At 46.3% G+C, this 19,956-nt stretch overlaps 10 protein-coding genes across 10 annotated transcripts; 5 read left to right on the top strand and 5 right to left on the bottom strand.

The window, feature by feature from the left end:
• Nucleotides 1–222: 222 nt before the first annotated feature.
• Nucleotides 223–630, bottom strand: PPTG_20845 (hypothetical protein; the record flags this gene model as incomplete). The annotated part of the gene is made up of 2 exons (XM_008893044.1): nt 223–427; nt 500–630. 2 exons carry the CDS (start codon nt 628–630, stop codon nt 223–225), a joined length of 336 nt encoding a protein of 111 aa, XP_008891292.1.
• A 1,410-nt stretch (nt 631–2,040) lies between these two features.
• On the top strand, nt 2,041–2,151 carry PPTG_20844 (hypothetical protein; the record flags this gene model as incomplete). Its single annotated transcript, XM_008893043.1, has 1 exon — nt 2,041–2,151. The coding sequence occupies one exon, from the start codon at nt 2,041–2,043 to the stop codon at nt 2,149–2,151; it is 111 nt and encodes a 36-aa protein (XP_008891291.1).
• A 2,488-nt stretch (nt 2,152–4,639) lies between these two features.
• PPTG_01085 (hypothetical protein) lies at nt 4,640–5,224 on the top strand (the record flags this gene model as incomplete). The annotated part of the gene is made up of 1 exon (XM_008892684.1): nt 4,640–5,224. The coding sequence occupies one exon, from the start codon at nt 4,640–4,642 to the stop codon at nt 5,222–5,224; it is 585 nt and encodes a 194-aa protein (XP_008890932.1).
• A 673-nt stretch (nt 5,225–5,897) lies between these two features.
• Nucleotides 5,898–6,269, top strand: PPTG_01084 (hypothetical protein; the record flags this gene model as incomplete). The annotated part of the gene is made up of 1 exon (XM_008892683.1): nt 5,898–6,269. The coding sequence occupies one exon, from the start codon at nt 5,898–5,900 to the stop codon at nt 6,267–6,269; it is 372 nt and encodes a 123-aa protein (XP_008890931.1).
• Nucleotides 6,270–6,316: 47 nt separating this feature from the next.
• Nucleotides 6,317–6,700, bottom strand: PPTG_01083 (hypothetical protein; the record flags this gene model as incomplete). Its single annotated transcript, XM_008892682.1, has 1 exon — nt 6,317–6,700. The coding sequence occupies one exon, from the start codon at nt 6,698–6,700 to the stop codon at nt 6,317–6,319; it is 384 nt and encodes a 127-aa protein (XP_008890930.1).
• An 83-nt stretch (nt 6,701–6,783) lies between these two features.
• Nucleotides 6,784–7,766, bottom strand: PPTG_01082 (hypothetical protein; the record flags this gene model as incomplete). The annotated part of the gene is made up of 3 exons (XM_008892681.1): nt 6,784–7,282; nt 7,341–7,516; nt 7,581–7,766. 3 exons carry the CDS (start codon nt 7,764–7,766, stop codon nt 6,784–6,786), a joined length of 861 nt encoding a protein of 286 aa, XP_008890929.1.
• Nucleotides 7,767–10,757: 2,991 nt separating this feature from the next.
• Nucleotides 10,758–11,362, bottom strand: PPTG_01081 (hypothetical protein; the record flags this gene model as incomplete). The annotated part of the gene is made up of 1 exon (XM_008892680.1): nt 10,758–11,362. One exon carries the CDS (start codon nt 11,360–11,362, stop codon nt 10,844–10,846), a length of 519 nt encoding a protein of 172 aa, XP_008890928.1. The 3' UTR covers nt 10,758–10,843.
• Nucleotides 11,363–15,836: 4,474 nt separating this feature from the next.
• PPTG_20843 (hypothetical protein) lies at nt 15,837–16,506 on the top strand. Its single transcript, XM_008893042.1, has one exon. The coding sequence runs from the start codon at nt 15,975–15,977 to the stop codon at nt 16,398–16,400; it is 426 nt and encodes a 141-aa protein (XP_008891290.1). The 5' UTR covers nt 15,837–15,974; the 3' UTR covers nt 16,401–16,506.
• A 1,734-nt stretch (nt 16,507–18,240) lies between these two features.
• On the bottom strand, nt 18,241–18,765 carry PPTG_20842 (hypothetical protein; the record flags this gene model as incomplete). The annotated part of the gene is made up of 2 exons (XM_008893041.1): nt 18,241–18,293; nt 18,714–18,765. The coding sequence occupies 2 exons, from the start codon at nt 18,763–18,765 to the stop codon at nt 18,241–18,243; spliced, it is 105 nt and encodes a 34-aa protein (XP_008891289.1).
• Nucleotides 18,766–18,862: 97 nt separating this feature from the next.
• On the top strand, nt 18,863–19,944 carry PPTG_01080 (hypothetical protein; the record flags this gene model as incomplete). Its single annotated transcript, XM_008892679.1, has 1 exon — nt 18,863–19,944. Exon 1 carries the CDS (start codon nt 19,231–19,233, stop codon nt 19,942–19,944), a length of 714 nt encoding a protein of 237 aa, XP_008890927.1. The 5' UTR covers nt 18,863–19,230.
• Nucleotides 19,945–19,956: the final 12 nt, after the last annotated feature.

The following is a 19,956-nucleotide window of genomic DNA, read 5'->3' as shown; positions in this document are numbered from 1 at the left end:
TCGACGTGCTGCGTCTGGTACACGGTCTTGACAACTCGCCGCAGTAGGTCAGTCATCACTGGGTTCTTGGACCTGTTGCTGTCAGTGACAATTCCAAATGCGGTCTTAGTGGCAGCGTGCATGACGTGAGGGATGCACCACTCCCACTTCAACGCAGCAGCGACTCGGCGTATTCGCCAATTCGAAAAGGAAGATTATTGTTGACGATACGTAACGTCTCTATTAAGACGTACGCACAGCCGGGATCATCTCGATACAGTGGGCTCCGTCGTAATACGGTGAGTTCTTCTTCACGAGTTCGTTTCTTGCCCAATTCGCTGGCAGTCTTGTTAGAGTCAATACCATGCGCCTTGCTGAGGTGCTGAGTCGCTTTCGACGTCTTCCGCCGGACATCAACATCTTGGCACGCTGTGTGCGGCAGGTCTCGCTTGCCATGCACATCCAGACAGCGGCAGCACTCTTGTCGGACGTGCTAATCACGCGCACGCCCTAGCCGTACACAAAGGAACTCTCGTTTGGTCTCGCGAAAAGGACGTTCGTGCCGGCATCAGGAACGGCCTGGATGGCCTCACGCACAGTGATCGGGACGCTGCTCAACTCGTCATGACGTCTTCTCCGCTCAGTCTCCATGAGCGTCTGTGGAAGTTAGCAAAACCTGGAATAGCTGGAAGCAAATCGTCTTTAGCACCCAGCTCAGACAAACAAAATTGCTAAAACTCACCGCAAAACAACCAATGAAATCCTTTAGATTCTAGAACTTTACCCTCTCATATTAGACATCAGTTGCGGCTCCTTTTACCTATGGGTAGAACTTTGGAATTAGCTCGTTACCGACGCTAAATACGGGTCAGAACGTTAAAATCCAGGGTACCAGGTTCAGACCGAGCCACGAACGGTTACCGAGTAAAATTTTGGGCTGAACCTATCTGGTCGTTCCAAAGGTGATCTATTGTGCTTTGCATCAACTTTGGCTTATGAATAGCACCACTAAAACAGCGACAAATCTATATCTAAAGCTAGAACATAACCCAACGTTAAAAATAAGTTAATCATACCGGATAACATAGCAACTCTGCAGCTACAACGCAAAGCCACAGCGACAATGCAATGCCAAGCTACTAATTTCCCAGCTTGTTGACTTGAACAAGTGCTTGCCTGCACACTGTCCTGCTCCTTCACGGCCAATCGGCAAATAACTAAGATTCATTCTCATTTGAAGCGGGATTCGCGTGTTCGGTATCACATTACCTCTACGACGAAACAGTAAACCCCAACGAGAAATAGACCGCGTCGAGATCCCCATAAAGGACGCAAGGACACTAAGGTCAATGTCTTAGATGTAGGTCAGCACGACCGATCTCCAACGCATGTCGATAGAAATTGTCATCTTCTGGAATGTAGCTGCACGGGCTTAAGAAAGACTTAGAGTGCGCGACGTTGGTTTGGCGCTTTTACTACAGCCATTCAACGAAAACACGCATAAGACAGCATTAACTCTTCGAGTAAAATGGTAATCCAACGTTAATTCGACGATTACGGTTGGTAAATCAGGGTTGGATTATTTTTCAAGAATTGCTTAAAAAACAATTAGGACATCGTTTAGACAAAATGCATGCAAAGTACAATACATGTACGGATATGATTTCCGTATTTAATTTGAGTTTTCAATTATGGCGAGGCTACTTTATATGATATCGTCAGAAATGAATTAAGGGAAGGCAGGTCTTTTCCCACATACCACATAGTTACAGGACCCAAATTGAGGTACATCCCGCAACTGAAGAAAGTCGATGATAGTCCTTATTTACGTAGGAACTTCAAGACCACATAGTTGCCTTTCGGGTGCAAGAGCTGGACGATGAAGCGCGTCGACTGGATAACTACCCGGATTGATCGCAATCAACGCATGAAAACTCATATGACTCTGGTGACTCATCATATGACGAATACGAGACTGAGACCGAATCCGATGCACCGTCTACTCCAATCTTCATCGAAAGATGTGACGACTTTTTGAGCGAATCGGAATCCAGCAATGAAATGTTTGGCTATTTGGACGGCGAATCAACGGATGACTTTGCGAGTGAAGACGAAGAGCCGAGCGAAGGTTCCTGGAACAATCCAATCGACTTGACAAGTGACAGCGACTAAATTGACAATGTTTTTTTTTTTCCTTAATAAAGTTAGCGTTCACTGTATTAAGTTGCCTGTTCTTTTGTAATAATATTTAGCATTTACTGTAGATTTTGTAGCATGACCCGTTAAATAAAAACTTCTTTTCCTTCCTGTTTTGTTTTATCTCTATAACTTTGTTCTGAATTTATATTCAGCATCATACGATTTTTACTTAATTTACCATGCATTACTATATATAGAGACGGCGATTGATGTCGATAGTCCTATTGGCGTATGATGCGGCTTTCCGGTACCCAAGCCGCAATGGCTGTATGCCTGTTTCGGCTACTCTATTTTTTCATTTTTCAATTTTCAAGCTCCTCTTCAAGCGACTTCGACTATCCCAACCACACTCCACTCTCCTGTAGTCAACATCAACGGTATATTCGCCTAGGAGCCAGACCTTCCGTGTATGCTGTGGCCGTCTTATTGACATGCAAGCCAGTACTACTGGACGCTTTGAGGGTCCCGCTTCTTCTATATCACTTTCTTCATGATCGGGCGACAGTGAGGACTTCTCAGGGACTGTAACACCACATCGGCGTAGAGTTACAGCCCGTGTTCGACAAAGAAGCACCGACAGTGAAGAAAAAGCCGCAGAAGAGATCCTCGGTGACTTAAACACGCGCAGTCCGTGTGTCAGCGACGGAGACGATGATATGAATATGCCAGCGACAGCGAAGACAGCAGTGACAGCGATGTATACAACCACGAACATAACACTGCTTCTACTCAAGAAGAGGACTTGGTAATCACCGAAAATCCCATCCCTTTTTCAACAATGCAAGAAGCTCGGGTTGTGCTTGACGGACTCGAGAACGCCAGGTGTGGACTACAACGGGAAAACACTTTCAGTTCTTTACAGCACTTCGCATGCGGGCTGTAATGTTGCTGCCAAGATCAATATGAATCCAAACGGGATATACATTTTGTCGCGGACTGGGACTCATTCTCCTGTAGTAGTGCCGACAAATGCTCAGAGAACGGGTATTCATAAACCGCTTCTGACAGAAGTCGACAACCTTCTTCTTGGTGGTCAAGGCCCAAAACAATGTCTGGATACTCTTCAGAGCAGGTATGAAAAGTCTCCGGAGGTATTAGCGCTACTACCAACAGCCAGGCAACTCAAAAATAGGGCTCACAACCTCCGAAAAAGGGGGATTTTTCGATCACGACATACGCTGATTTAATGGTATGGGCGTCGCCAAGAATATGCACTACGAAGGAAATGTTCTTCCAGCATATGGTCTACAACGTTGAAGAGGATGGAGAGCGGATCGTGAAACAGCCTTTCGACTATCAGAACAACCTCCTCGTTTTGGCCACGTTTTCGGAAAAGTTGAACAATGGTGAGATTTCTTTGGGCATCATTTGTATATCGAGGCGTTTATTCCGTACTGGTCCATGAGCAATCATTCGACAGCGGTCCATGCACAGATCATCGTTGGACTTTCTTTCTGCAACGGACGGAACGTACAAACTTCGCATCAGCGACTATACTCTGGTTTTGTTTGGAACATTCGGGGTGGACTACGGTGAAACAGAAAAATACCACCAGACCTTCTATCCCATGGCTTTCATGTTTGTTCGTACCGAAACAGCATTCGCCTACAACCGACTTTTCAAGTATGCCACGACCGCTGCTTGAAGTTTTTTTAACGGTTCCCTGTGTCCTCGTTTCGGTTCAATGGATCACTCACGTCGCAATTGCAATAAAATGCTTTCCGCCAAATTTGGCCAGAGATAAAGCTGCTGAACTGTTGGCCGCATCTACATAGAAAGGCGCGTGAGAAATAGGGGCTTTTGGTTGAGAACGAAAGCTACGAGGAGAATATTAAGACGTAACTCGAGTATCTGAGTCAGGCCCGGTCTGCAAGCCAATTTGAAGCTTTGTGTGCATTGGTGGTCGATAACTGGATCCCTCTTGGTGAAGTCGAATACGCCCAATGTCTCGAGACAGAGTACCTGACGGAATCTTGGGATTTATGGTTTTACAGTTCGAGCGATGCGCCAGGGGTTGTGCCGAATTAAAATTCTATTGAATCGTATCTTCGGAAGATAAAGGTTACTGCAGTAAGCCATCTTCGGGCCGCAACAGGTCACGTTTTGGTAGGGACTCTGCCCAAAATATTGATAGCAAGTGCTATGGATATTGGCACTGAACCTATTCGGCATTTCGCATCAGGACCTGTACATTCTGACCTGCTAACGACCGCTCTGCTACTGTGCAAAGATGATAACCACCACCCGAAACACACAGGAAAAGCCCCCGTGAACTCAGCAACACTTATCGGTACTTCTACAATGCTGACCCCTAAGTAGTGCGAGACGATAACGCCCTTGGAGTCAAGGTAGATGGGTTTAGAACTCGGACCTACAAAGGCTCCCTTGAGGGGTTCTTAGGCAAAATGAGACCGTGGAGAATATCCCGCTGAAGTATCTGTCGCTCCACGCTGTAAAGGTTATGGCACAGTTTCCAGTCCCCCATGATTGGGACTCTTCGTCATGGAGTGTTCACGAAATCGAACGCATCCGGAACAAGTACAAATGTGACTGCAAGGAGTTCTACCAAACCAGTTGGCTCTGTGCGCATATCCTAGCGACTCTACATCTCGTTGATTCGCTAGACTTGAAGATGATGCTTCGTAAAATCCCGGCCCGTAAACCTCCAGAGCGACCACGGAAGAAGACACAGTGCCTCGATCGCGACGGCACAAGAAAATCTCAGTATTCGGTCAATACTTTGGTTAAGCGATTGACGGAGAAGCCGGCCAGTGTGATTAACTGGAGTATTTTGACAGCGCAAACTTCCAGCGACGAGGAAGGCGAGGAAACACAGCGTAACTACATTGGCAAAATCAAACCTCCTTTCATGCGCGGCGGTGAATGGCACTGGGACATAAAGTACGAAGAACTGGAAGTAGCGCCACCTATGGAAATTGAAGAGCTAGCCAGGACCATCAACTACTCGTTCCAGATGGGGGCACAACTTAGTGCCCAACTAGCGTTACCCTACGCCTGCATGGATAATGCATCCTTGATTACGTAAAAGTACGAACAGAAAAACTATAAAACTAACCCAAACATAAAATAAAAAACTTGCATGGAAACACTGTCATAGAAAAGAGCCCTTGCTCATACAATTAATTCGAATATCAATGTATATTTAGCACGTGTCATACAATATAGCCGCTTGCCATAGAAAAACGCCTCACCGTCATAAAAAGAGTCAAAATGACGCGTCTTAGAAAGTAGCCGAAAGTATCATAAAAATAATCCGCACCCGTGGACAACGATAATCTGTTGACAGAGAAAACCCTGGTGTTCTCTCCCGTCGCTTGGAATGGGCCGGTATGTTTTCTGCTGGCACGATTCGAACAAAGTTTTGACAACATACTTTTTTCTCAAGTGTTTCTTTTTTCGACAAATGTGGTCCGATGTTTTGCAAACCTAATCTCAATCTATTTGAATATCGTATCCCACAAAATATATGCTTAGCTTCGATAGTACTTGAGAATTGTGATAGCCAGCCGTACGTAGTATCCGTATTGGCGGAATTGATCGTGAACATCAACTCCACCCATGAATCGATGGTAGTCCTTGATGATTTGCGGGCACGCCACTTCGTTGAGATCACAATTGTTCTCGCGACGAACAACGCGCTCAAGCGTCAGAATTCTGCAAACATAAAGAAAATGTACTGAATCGCTGTTCCACCACCAATGTGCATTGGTCCGAAGTGGATTGGACCTTACTCTGTTGTGCGGAAGATACACAACCGTGCTTACGAACTCAACAATCAAGCTGGCAACAAGCTTCACCCAGTATTCAATACGGGTTCGCTGAAGCCGTACAACGAACCGACACGCTTGTCGCGGCCCAAGGAGGTTGTACTGGCTGATGGAAGTATCGGCCAGATTGTCAAACGCTTGGTGAAGAAGAGGACACACAAGCGACGGACCCAATTCCTTGTAAAGTGGGTGGGAGAAGAGAAGCAGACCTGGGAACCGGTTGAGAACTTGTCACAAGTCCCAGACCTCATCGCAGAGTTTGAGACGGCAAGGCTCAAACTCTGCAATGAGGTCTGGGACTAAACGAAAGAGAATATGAAGTAAAACCAACTTAAGGGGGGCTTAAAAGCCTACATGTATTCCCGTACTACATCCCCAACAAGTTGAAGATACTGCTGCATCAGGCATCTATTCCGGTTACGCGCTGCCTTCGAAGTGCGTTTGCCGTGGCGGCACACGTACCCAAGCTGAAGCTGAACGCGACTAATCCACTTCACACTCTCAATCCACTGGTAGTTCAAGAGAGGAACCACTTCCATCGGTGGATGGTGGTCAGCCGAGTACCCATCAAGCACGACAAGTCGGGCATTGGGACCAGTCTTCACCACGACGAAACAGTGACCGACGTCATCCTGGCCTGCGGTCACCAAGTACGTACCCGGAACCAAGGCTTCAAAGAAGCGTTCCAGAGTCGCAACACCCCCGATAGATCCATGAAAAATATTGGGAAGCATGGTGTCGTAGTTTAACGGAACACTTTGGCGCTGAAACGTCTTCTAGAACTCCGTGACGTCTTCGCGAGACACGCCAAACGCAATCACGTCGGGACGAGTTTCTCATACTCATCCCACATCTCCATGGTAACCAGATTGGGCCGACCAAGATGGTACAGCGCGCAGCGGAACGCATCCATGAAACACGTACCAGCTTCGGAAGCAATATCACGAACGACGTACCACCCCATGAAGGTTTCCTTAGAACCAGATGCCTTCCACTCGTCGACATTTTGCATCATGTACCGCGTCGATTCCTTGTCCAGCAACTCCATCCAGACCCAGCTCATCTGCAGTGGACGACCTTTCCACTGAACAAGATAGCAGCGGTGCGGAGATTCTCCTTCGACATCAAGCAAGCGTGTGATCCCAGCTGATTTCGCATAGTCCCAAGGAGCATCCGGATTGTAGTGGTTGCGATGGTTCGTGGTTGGATGCCTCTCCGGAGCTTTGGGAAGCGGAAAGGGGTGCCAGTCCGACGTCTCATCACCACGACGAAGCCGAGTGCGGTTCGGCCGTTGGGTGTCCTCCTCATCTTCGTCGCTATCAACCCCACCGCTTGAAGAGGAACATCCTTAGCTGCAACACTATCATCATCCACGACATCACTACCAACGCCATCTCCACATAACCCTTCGACCGTGATCTCGTAGATGAGTTCCTGGAGCACGCTGGGCGGCGATGACGCAGAGGCATCGTGAGGCGTAGCCTAAGCTGTCTCGGAGGAACCAACAGGATGCGTAACCGAACGGGGAGGAACAAGGCTTGAGCCAGAAGCTTTAGCAGCCGCGTCGCATAAGGATGGAGCCACATGAGCACGTAGAGGTGACGGCAGAGTCACAGCAACGGCAGGAGCATCGACCATGGCAGCTGGGACAGCAGGGTCTTCAGTAGGAGCAGGCGGCGTCGACGAACGAGCGCGAGAACGAGCACGGGAACCGAAGTCACTGTCGGGGCCCCAGTCGAGAAAGCTCGCAAGGAGCTCCTCGTCAGACGTGTGGGGCTCAGAAGAAGCGGGCAAAGCCATACCGGTCGGTGGTGCCACCAAAGAGTCGCTTGGAAGCACCACAGGCCGGCGAGCGAGGCGAGGGTGCGGTGGAAGCCGGGCTAGCAGCAGCAGCAGACGCAGGAGGCACAGCCACCTTCCAGGCGGACCTATCCAAGCCCCAAGTAAACAGGCCCGCACAAGGCAGGCGTGGGTAACTCGGGGTCGGACTAATCCGACGGGGAACGGCACCTCTGGCCTACAGAGCAATTTCGGGAATGGCAAGACTGAGGGGACACGCACGCCAGAGGGAGGGAGAGTGTATCAGATATGATAGGTGTAGAGTTGTAGCCAATCAGAGGCAGGCTCAGTTTAACTTAGATTCAGTATATTAAACAGAAAGAAAGATGTTGGGCGGCCGTGGAACCTTCTAGAAGGTTCCATCCGCCTGAACAATGGGGGCGGCACTTTTCGTTTCACGCTCCCTCCCCCAAGCTATCGTTTCTTGAAATATCTTCCAGTTTTACTACAGCTACCGTGAGGGTGAGGTGCTTCACCGCATCATCGGTTGGGCGCACCCAACCTTGGTACAGCTTCTCATGTACAGACAACTCTGTTTATTGACGGTACTTTCCGTTGTGTACCTCGTCCGTTCCACCAATGTGTGGTGGTGATGTGCCACGATCGTGCTACTGGCTGCTACGTCCCTGTGTTTTACACTCTCGTCACTGGCCGCTCTTAAACAACGTACTGGGACATCTTTCACTTTCTCGTCGTGGCAACGGAATATTGTCTCGATTCCGAAACAATCACCTGCGACTTCGAGGCGGCCTTGCTTGTTTCATTAGTAACAAGCGTTGCGCAAGCGAATCAAGAAGGTGCGGATTAGTGAGCGGGAAGCCTAGTTTGCTATGGAGTCTGGAAGCATTGCTATGCTGACGGTAATTTCTTGCAATCAAGTGGAGGAAAACGGCATCGTCTACGTCAAGGTATACATCCAGAAACGTTGTCAAGAAGAGTATGTGGTATACTCTGGGGTGAGTTCTGGAGGTATTTCGCCCGAACGTGGATGGAAAGCTTTCCTGTTGAGCTCTGGAATGTGTACGGCACAAACTACTATCTCGAGCGCTTCAATAGGGAACTCAACAACGCGTTCGGCGTAGCCCACCCACACTTGCCAATGTTCGTTGCCGTGATTAGTACGATCTCTTGCCAACGGGTCCAGTTGCTGTCTGACATTCAAGCTGGACGAGCTCGAGCCCCTCGCCACCCGCCGTATTAGCTTCCAATTGTAGCGAACCTAGCGTTGTAACTCGGGATCTGAAGACAGTGCTCGCTTGTTCACGCTCGAGCAGGCGGGATAGCTCTCAAGCCTGCTGGACACCATTAGCTAATGGGCGGCGTTAGTGACTCTTACCAACAAGCGTCGCCGTGGCTGTCTAATAGCATGATCAGAAAGGAGACACTCGCGAGTTTCACTGAAGACTGTAGTCTAATGATGAATAAAATTTGCCGTTTTTCTCCACCTTATTTCCATTTGCACTTGTGTTCTTCATCATCATAGCCACCGGGTACCAATGACGCATGGTTCCAGCTCCTCACAAATTCGCAGCTTGCTCTTTATTTTGTGATACCCGTGCAGCCAGTCTTCTCCTAAGAACGAGTTAAGCGTCTCGATTCCGCCCACCGACATGGACTTCGTACGCTTCTTAACGCCGCGAGGCAGTGAGCTTGACTTCTGCAACAGTTGGCCTATCCTAAGGCCAACCGTCATGTCTTCTAGCGCCGGCAGGTTCAGAGTATAGATCCCAGTTTCCTTGGTGTAGTTGTCCAATGTGCCACCTAGCCGATACTCCACGCGATATTCCGTGGCGTAATGCAATTTCAACGTGGTCTCTCAAACGATGCTCAGCAAGAAAATACTCCTTGTTGGTTGACAGACCGAAACTGCTAAACATCTTTGCCACTATAGCGCTAATTACCACATGCACGGCAGAGCGGGGTCCGAGAACTTACCAGACAGCTCGCACAGCTTCATTTCCCGCATCGTTCTTGCCAACCGCGCTCTCACGATCCGCATTATGGTTTTTTTACGGGGACGATGCTGTTATACCCAAAATTAGGAATGCTTGATTCGGGACCTTTTTCGGTCAAGCGTCTGTTTAAGCAATCCTTCGAATTGTTGTAGAAGGGGCTGAATATCAGTTGACCGAAAGTTGACCGAAACATTGGGTCACCGGTAATCGCAAACTTCTCCTTAGAGGGCAGTGTACACGCTAAACAGCTTAATATGATCGCGCATATTGACATGTGAAACAAAGTAGATATTCCAGCCGAAGGCATTTAGCATTTTTCTATACAATGCATGGAAAACTTTATACTTCGAAGTATAATAAATACATAGGTAATGTATTCGCTATGTGTCGTGTATTCCCAAATCGTCCCGCTCCTTATAGCATCCTTTGTGCCACAACAAGCTTTACTGAGGTAAAATCGGGAATTCCGAGGCCTGGTAATAAGCAAGTACTCCGTGCAGCCAATGTTGGCATGCGTGATGAAACTGTAATATAGGTGGCTTATAAGAGTGATGCAATCCCGCAGAAGCAAAAGCGGAGGTGAGTAGGCCTACACGACGGACCGAATTTAAATTGCTGCCGCGTAGCAATGGCGTTCAGCTAGTTTGCTGTTGATTGAAGGGCTGGTGTTTGTGGTGGTTTCGGTATGTCTCAATGTTTGAAAGGAACAAAGTGACGGTGAATACATCTTCTACTAGTACTTACAACCGTAATACATTCAATGCTTTGAAGACTGTAATTATACTAGTACTACTGTACGGTGGTGGTTTATATTTGACGAGAACACAAGTTTTGGTTTAAAGAAGAATTGAATATCGATCACAAATAAGAAGAAGTTCACCTGGTACGTAGGACAAATTATCTCTTCATGAACAAATATGTATAACGGCGGTTAGCATTCCACAACCACTAACGCCATAAACCCAACAAAATCGTTCATAGCTTTGCAAACCTTGCGAAACCTGTTATGGCAGCTCAAGCAGCGTACAACTACATATAACCTTGAACGTAATAGTCTCGGGAGCAGATGGACCACTGGTCAACCTACGCTTCAAGTTTAGTCCAAATGGCTACCACCGAGTCGAGTTCCTTGCCGCATGTGCCAGCAAATCCACCTAGTTGGTATCCCTCTGGAGCAGTGTCTTTACCGATGTCCTTCGTGGGGTTGCCAGCATCCATCGTATTGTTCTTGTTGGTAGTGAACTTAATGTACTTGATGCGCGTGTGATCACCTTTCTCACCCCAGTGGGCCTCGATGCCGGTAATGTACTCACCAGCACCAAACGTCCACGTTTCTTTTTCACCTCCACGACCACCGTGGTATATCGAAGTCTTCTCGCCCGCTGGGGACGTAATTTCGAGGCCAACGCCATTGATACGCTCGCCGGACCGGATACAGAGGCCCTGCACGGTTTGTCCAGGAGAAACCACCTCTACGTCGGAGTACTTCGTTCCGTGAGGACCGCCGAACGTCTCACTCAACTGAAGACCATCTCGCAGAGCGGAAGCGCCACCTGCGATCAGCGCCACCGTCGCCAGAGCCTGCAATACGAATCGTGACATTGATGTCTTGTTTAAAAACGTTAGCGAGCTGTCCACACAGAGGAGAATTTAAAAATGAAACTGATTGCGACGAAAACTTCTTGTCGCTCACCTATCGCAGAGAAGCTCTTGTGTGTTCAACATATATATAATCGTAGTTGCGGCTGGAATATTACGCATTTGCACAGTGCCACCTGAAGGCGTAATACGCCATCGAAGATATAAGGTAGGATCTGTCGTCCGTGTGTGGAGTAGACAGCTATTATACATGCACCGATTGCTACATATACGGTCCACTAAGTTGTAGAAGCGGACAGTCTATACCTCTCTAAACACAGCAATTAGCTTTATCTGTTTTACTGGGTATACGAAACAGTCGTTGCTTTACTGAAGTGTGGACACATCTGAAAAACGGCTTGGAATTACCTCTTGACATTGCATAGCCTTGTCAAAGTAAAACGAGCAGTTGAACAACTTAGTGGGCGGTACATATCTGTAGCAGAAGCTACTGAACATACAGTACATACTGTACAACATAGTAAAAAAAAAAAGGCGTAGCCGAAAAGTCATCAAAATGCAGAAAACGGAGCCTTATATGTCATGTATCAAGTCGTATTATACTTCTAAAAGATTAACCTTTTCTTCATCATAGTGAAACCGATGCACGAATTCTTCTGTATTCGGTTTGGTTATCAGTACGGCAAAACCTTTGGTCATATCGATCCAGTGCGGTACTACTTTCTGAATGAAGGGCTTGCTAGTACTATAAAAAACACACTAAAAGTGAACTGCTGTCCCATCTTGTAGCTGGCTCACAGCAATGCCCGCTACGTTAAAGGTGCAATTGCCAGCTGGTATTAAGAAACAGTGTCTGCTGTTATGTATCTGCTCCCAAAGTTTGGGCCAAACGTGTGGCGTTGTTCACAGTTGGTAATACGGCTCGTGTTTTTGCTACTGGACGCTGGCTAGAGATAGAAGGTAGGATCTGTTGTATGTGTAACGCTATCGCTGAATACTAGTACATATCTGTATTTAGTCATGCATATTTAAAAAAAAATGACAATTAGAATAACATTTTGACATTCTCCCATAAGAAGAGCGTTAGCTTCCGTCCGCCATTTGAAAAGGAAAAATGCAATATTACTAATGGAGTAATTCAGAAAGGAGTGGAGGACCTTCGTCTCTCATAACAAGAAGTGGTGACGATGTTCCATCCGTATTATCATAAGAGCGTACAAGAATGGCATGCCATGGTCTGAAGACTCTTCAACGTTAGGTTTTGGGATAATTTTCCTGCTTTGCCAAATCTTCAAAGCCCGTCGGCTATTCCCTCAAGGGAAAATGTCAGAACATGTATGCTTGGGAACATGACAGGTGTGGCAGTTTGTGTGCTTGGCACTCGCAGCAAGATGGAGAACCCCGTTTTCTTACCGACACATAGTGGTAATGGTTTTGGTTCTAACCAGGCCACATAACCCAGCCTATTAATACCACTACAGTGGTTTTAATTGAGTGATTATCGTCCTCAAGAAGAAGCAGTACCAGCCAGATCTCTTGTATCATTTTAGTGGCTGAGGAAAAAAGCACAAAAAGGACCTGCACTGGGAGCTCTAGGTTCGGGTAGTTTAAACCAAATTACGTAAAAGGTATGACGGGCTATTCGTAGTGGTGTCAACGCACAATGCAAGCAACGCTACGCAGTTCTATCATGTAATTACCCAGAACGGTTGCTACTCGGATCCGTTAAACGGCAAGCACTGCGGAAACCAGCTACAACAAAGCGATTTATAACTAGAGGAGAAATCCATGGTAGTTTTGTTATTTCGTTCACGGTTTTTGGGTCGTTCAATCGCAAAAATCTTTAATGAATCCTCTTATAACGTTGTTTGGTTCACTACATGCATGCAACAGAACAGCACACCACAAATTTATGGCCTTAGCCCCGCCACTTGACAGGTGGTTGCACACATGTTCTGGTATTTGTCCACAAAATCTCAGTTCCAGGCTTCACTCGCTACACATGCCGACAATACTGAGCTCAGCGTGTACACGTTGTGACACCTTTCACGAAATGGCGAAACGTTTGTGTACTCATACATATTTTGACATTTTCCATTCCCGCAATCTTTGTGGACACCGACTTGGAAAGCTGGTTTGTACCGTCGACCGACAAAAGCAGTGCAAGGCTGTGACAGATGGACAGAAGGATTCCATCGGCTATGGACAAAATGATGGAACCAGTTCCACCAACAGCAAAGGCACGCAAGCTTCGGCACACGGGCGAGCGAGACAGTAGGGAGTGCAAATGCTGGCCATGTCATCGTCCAACTAAGCTTAGATAATGACGCAAAGACACTAAAGCTCAGGTGGACTCAGTCAAGGGCAATGGCATTGACTCAATGCTAATGGCAGCAGGAAGCATGCGGCAAATCACCCCCTCTAATGCCTGTTTCGAGAGTTGATAGGCCAAGCCTATCCCCACTGCCGGCTGTTGAGACGGAAAACCGGCCCAATAATCGTCTGAGTATAATAGAATCAATTGCCGCGTACAGCTACATAGACTATTCTCATATTACTAGTATGTATTGATTTTGTATGGAAAGGTACCTACAGCCCATCACCTTCCCTTCAACAAGCTCCCTCACATAACCTTTGACGTACATAAGAAATCATCAACATTTTGATTAATGACTGTGCAACTTTTATATTTAGATACAAATTTAGAGATTGCACGTGATGCCTTCGTATAGTAGTATGTGGTATTCACTGATCAGTTTCATAATCAGTATATAGTACAAGTCTAGTAGTATTTATACTACGAAAAACGTCAGAATCAGTCCATTGTGATCAGTGACGGGTTCAGTCCATGTAACAGTTTTCGAGAGCTGTTTGCCGTGCAGAAGAACTCTACATACATGTAGATGAACATGTACTAGATTTTTCCCCGCAAACAGGGTGGAGTGCTGAATCAGCTTTGCTAATGACTTTAAAACATATGTAACAATCTACCCCTCCTACGAATAATCTACATGTCATTCTTACTAGTAATAATCAGTTTTATCGCTAGCTAGAGTCCAGCAAGTACGGGATGTAGATCAACGTGCCTGTAATGTAATACTAGGGGAGGATGAATTAACATTATTATTCCGAACTAAGTACCTCTCCAAATAGTTTATCCTTCCGAATACTATACCCGCTACCATGGGCATATATCGATTGTACATGTAATACCCTGTCCCATAATAAATCAAGCTAAGCGTTCTCTGATACGATTACTTTGTCCCAGTACATTAATCGGAAGAATACATATTTTATGTAACGAGGATCGTTTCTAATATATTTGATTTGAGAGTTTCAAATTATCGTTTCGGTGTACTTTCAGGAGCAGCTGAAACCCATAATACTGCAGTACCAACTTGGCACAGACAATCCTCTTTTAGTAAAATCATCTGGAAACCACATTTGTTTTAGAACTTTGTTCACTATCAAAGTGAGTACTTCTCCATTCAAAACGGGAAAACTCTAATCGAATCACAAAAAGGCCAAATTGTCCAGTTTATTTGTTTGGAGGTGAAAATATGAAGCACCATTGAGGCTACAAGTCGGAGGCTCTGTACATAATATTCCATTACCATTATAAAGGTGATTGAATGACAAGATCATAAGGTACTAAAGGTTTTCTCTTTTGATTAGAGAAAATATCGTTTTGAATGCAAAAATTCTCAACTTGAATGTGAAATGATGTATCCGGTGGAATCACATTTTAAAGCAGTACCAATTCTAGGGTATCGTTGACTTTATATCTGCACTGCTGACAAGCAAGGTCGATTACGGTGTATAACAACATTTTCCTTCATGCTGATGCGCCACCCGAGCAATAAGCCGGTCTCGGACTCTGTAGAGCGCGTTTCTAGAGATGTTGGGTCGCGTGTGGGATCAAAAGAGGGAGTGGTAGCTCCTGGACTTATTTGAGCTGAGCTCACCACGGTCTGTATAGTAAGCGATATCTTATGTACTTTTTATTTCGACTTGTAGGCTGCCGGTCCGGACCTCCCCCCCAACCTCCGTTACTAAAGAGCATCTCTATTGGGATATCACTCAAAAGAGTATTTTCTTTATGGATAAGAGAGTGGTTGTTACCACAACAAGTGCAGTACGAGCGTGATCCTGAAAACGAAGATATTTAGCAGCGGACGCGCCACCAACGATACAGCCATACGAAGCCAAAAGTGGTTTGCAGGAGAGGCTGGGAACAAAGCGGATTCTGGGAACTAGCTGGCAGCAGGTGCGACCACAGATACCACGGGCGTTGACAACACGGACAACGCGTGAGTGACTAAGTACACGAGGGATTCTGGGTACATGTTCATCGCGTGGGTGACTTCGGAGACCGCTTGAGTCGACGCTAAGTGCAGCATGATACAGCGACTGTTGAGTAGAAATTGAATGCAGGCGTGGCCACGGACACACAGCGAGAATCGACAAATAGTGTGATGCATGGGTGACCGGTGACTCAACGAGCGCCGAGACGAAGTACACTTCGGACTTGGCTCTGGGCGCGAAGAGATCTAGTAGCCCCGACTACTCAACGGCAATCTGGAATTTACAGTCATGGTAAAACGACGATGTGCCAATGCAGCTGAAGCTGAGTTATCTTGTACTGGAAAACCTGATGCAATTCAGGCCACTGCAAAGCAAGAAACAAAGCGTCAACGAAAAGCTCAGCACATGCGCGAGTATCGTGCTATTCGGAAGTTCTCCGGTGTCGTTCGTCCAGATATTGTTTCTATCGATGGAGGTGACGATATGGCCGGTATTCAATAACAACGACGACAAGATTACATGCGTGGCTACACAGCTGCCCAGAAGATGTCGGCATCTTTGGAATATCAAGCCGGTTCGGATAGAGAAGGAAGCCTACCTGCTACGGTTGCCGACAAGGAAGAAGATGTGGACTCAATGCTTGGATACAGAGCCGCACTTTAGAATAAGAGAAGGCCTTCTACTTCTCTCGAATCTGACGTGGCCTACGAAGAAAATGAAGACATTGATTACTTGATGTACCAGCGCTCAAATCCCCGGAATGCTGATCGCACGAAAAGTAATAGAGCTGATCAAAAGAAGAAAACAAAGGTGGCGGAAACTGACACCGAAAAAAAGGAGAGTGGTTCTCGGTGGGAAGAACAGCGCAACCAGCATGCTTCGTATATGCGTGAGTATCGAGCTGCGCAAAAAGAGCATAGTAAATGTTTTAGTCTTTTCCAAACCGCAGGAAATATTAATATGTTGGTTTTATCCAGTGCAAAGCATGCGGGATGAAGAAACTGATACCTTGCAAACTTTGGCAAATGCAATACTGAACAAGCGGTATATTTCAGAGGAAGACATTTGCTTTATGTCTAAGGGGCAGAAATTTACTTGTGATCCAAGGTTGGCTTTGATATACTACTACTGCTGTGGAGGATACCCGTAGGCGTTTGTCTTTAATGACGAACATCTCCGTGAAGACGAGTCGGTAAAGGAATGACTTTTGAATTCGTTGGATTCGCCTATTGGTGTGGAAGAGTATGAACGATGTCAGGCATCGGCAGCAGCGGTCAACCCAACGCAAAGCTGTATTTTCGCGTGCGCCGCCTGCTGTGAATTTCTCGTCGGCGCTGACTGTACTCACGTCTGCTTACGATTGTTCCGTCTACCAAATACATTTCGAGTATCTGAAGATGAGTTTGCAACCCGGTATGGCCACTTATCGGAGGATATTATCAGGAAACACACTCAAATTTTATTGGAGCCTGATGGATCGAAGTATTATCTTGATCCAGACCTTGTCAAAGACAAAGATTGGATTCAACTATGCTCGAAGTGTGCGCTTAATCCACGAAAGTCCAAATTCAGCTTGGCTAGTGGACATGAGTACGGGCGTTATGGGTCTCTACCGGTGTTGAGTGCAGTTGCAAAAAAATGCATTTCCCCCGTGCGTAGTATTGGATTGGAACTATCTCTATTTGGAAAACATTGCACTGGGCATTCCATTTGCTTCATGTCGACTGGACCTCAAGCATGTGCCAAAATACTTCCAGTTACCGATGTTGAGCGCAGACCTCGAGTTACATTTACTGGACCATCCGAAACCTGATAAGCACGAAAGCAGATATTTCGACGACTATATGAACTACCCAGTGATAGCATTTTCTCGTGGCTATCAGTTTTGAAAGAAACCCATTCTTTCTTTCGGAAAGAAGGCATTAAAATTGATACTTCGGAAATTCGAGCAGAAGAGCTGACAATACTGGAGGAAAACATTGAAAACAATGTCGTCGTAAGTGATGCGGCTGATTTGCATGCTGTAGATGACGCGGTTACTTCCGAACGGTATGGGGCCGATGTTAATTGTGCTACGAGGAATTTCACGGATACGGTTATTCAACAATCTGCAGTTCTACAGCCACCAACTACACGTGTACCGTTCACCATCATTAACGCCATGATGGATGCTGTTGGAGTAAAGGATGATATTGCAGTTGTACGAAGAAGTGCCGACCCGATAGTTGAATGGGACGAGAATGGCACTATGGTTGCTGGTGCATTTCCCACATTATTCATGATGGGTGGGGAAATGCTTCCTTCTGGGTCATTTTCGAGCGACTTGACACGCCATTTGATGTCCTACTACGATGGGCGTTTTGAAAGGAGCGTGACATTTATTGGAACACTTTTTAATCAGCTACAACGCCGTTCAGCAGTGCGAAAAGCTGCTTGGGCAGCAACAACCCACGTGAAGTCGCTAAGGAAGCTGGGTGATTTGGCAAATTCATTGGAGTTTAAACAATCACTTGTTGCAGCAAAGAATTATCCAGATTCACCTCCAACAACCGAAAGTATCCGTAACAGTCCAGCATTTAAGCGTTTTGCTGCAGGTGAATCTGGATCACTCTTTCACCCTTTGAACGTGCTGCAACACGTCCAAAGCTTTCAGCGATGCGCATTCGCTTTGGACTCCCACAAGTTTGGGTCACAGTTGCCCCACCCGAGCAAGACGATATGACGTTACTGCGAATTGCTCTTCTCAGAAGGCTTAAGGGATGGAATAACGAAAACTGCAACTTTTGAAAGAAGGAGCTTCAATGGGCAGATCTTCCTGAATACCTTAGAGATAACCCACGTGCTCGACTTTCTATCTCGAACACCTGTCCAGCGCTAGCAGCGTTTGCTTTCGAAAGAAAGCTGAGTCTGATTCAAAAAGTGATACTTCGATGCCCACCTTCACAAGACACAAGAATAAGTCGGACTTACTATGAACGGGAAGCTGGTGCGTATGGAAAAGTTTCAGCATTCAATGGGGTTGTAGAGCCTCAAATTGATGGACGCTTACATTTGCACATGACCGTGTACGGGTCGTCCTTCTCGGTTAACTCGTGGAGCATCTTGTGAAGAATTGAGAGAGTATATTGCGAACTGGATGAAAGCGGTATGTTTGAACCTCTTATCCGCTAATTCAAGAGCCTGGTTGGAAAATACACAACGTAATACCTGCCCGAATGCGTTGCCTCGTGCTTGCAAAGTCGTATTGCCGGATGTTTGGCAAAGTCTTCAAATTTTCAAGCTGCTGTCGAAAAATCAATTATATCCACGAATACACACAACCACTCCAAGACGTGCATCAAAGAAAAACGAGGAAAATCACAATGCCGACTTTGTCGTCCTGCTGGAATCCACGACCAAAGAGCGCAACCACTGCACATAAGTAAGGTGTATGCTCAGGAAAAGTGCTGACGGTTGACCTTGAAAAAAAGCTGGATGCTGGCTACGACCCAGGCCAACATAAAATTCTTCGACCCTATATTTGCGGTCCAATTGTGTGGGAACAAACCAGACCACAATAGGATGGTATGTTCAATGAAACTAAAACGCTACTATCTGGTTTGACAGCATCACATTGCAACTCGAGCGTGATGAATGGCGATATGGTGGACGAGTATCAACAGAACTATATGACCAAAGAGGGTGCTGGATTGAAGAATGCAGCAGCAGTCATGTTGACGGCCTTAGAGGACGCAATTAAGCATCCGAGTGTTGCTGCAGATAGTGGTGCCCCAATACGACAGGCCCAGTACTTAGCGACACGAACCGTGAATGAGTTTGGCGGTGCACACGAGTGGCCATTATCTTTGATGATATACGCCTTGCTTGGGCATAAGTCGTATGTATCATCAGAGGCCTTTTGGTATTTATTTCCACATGGATTTATTGACGAACTACGCCAGTCCGAAGAAGACGATTGTGGGGACGTAGCTACAAATGAGTGTGATTCCAAATCAAATAGTGAAAATGAAAGCATGGATGGAGATATGGAAGACGATGATTTCGTGGATATTGAAAAAGAGCTTTCTAATGTCCTTGTACATCAAGCCATTGAAGAACTAGCTGATTTTGCCAACTCAGAAAATTTGTCCATGCTGAGTTCTTCACTATGCGACCGTCATACTACTGGTGGAGCTCGATCATACAAGATCGATGGAAAAATATTTTTTATCACCCAGGTGGAATCTTACAAGTATCGTGACATTTATTTTGTGGACTACTCGCCTGTTGAATTTGTGTAACGGGGTACAATA

The sequence above is a fragment of the Phytophthora parasitica genome (genome assembly GCF_000247585.1).
Source record: "Phytophthora parasitica INRA-310 unplaced genomic scaffold supercont2.1, whole genome shotgun sequence".
NCBI lineage: Eukaryota > Oomycota > Peronosporomycetes > Peronosporales > Peronosporaceae > Phytophthora > Phytophthora nicotianae.
The sequence above is the reverse complement of the archived record's forward strand: the minus strand, read 5'-3'. Positions and strand labels throughout refer to the sequence as shown.

Excerpts from the sequence above, each read along its gene's own strand:
- PPTG_20843 (XM_008893042.1), top strand. The coding sequence starts at position 15,975 with ATGCAGCTGAAGCTGAGTTATCTTGTACTGGAAAACCTGATGCAATTC.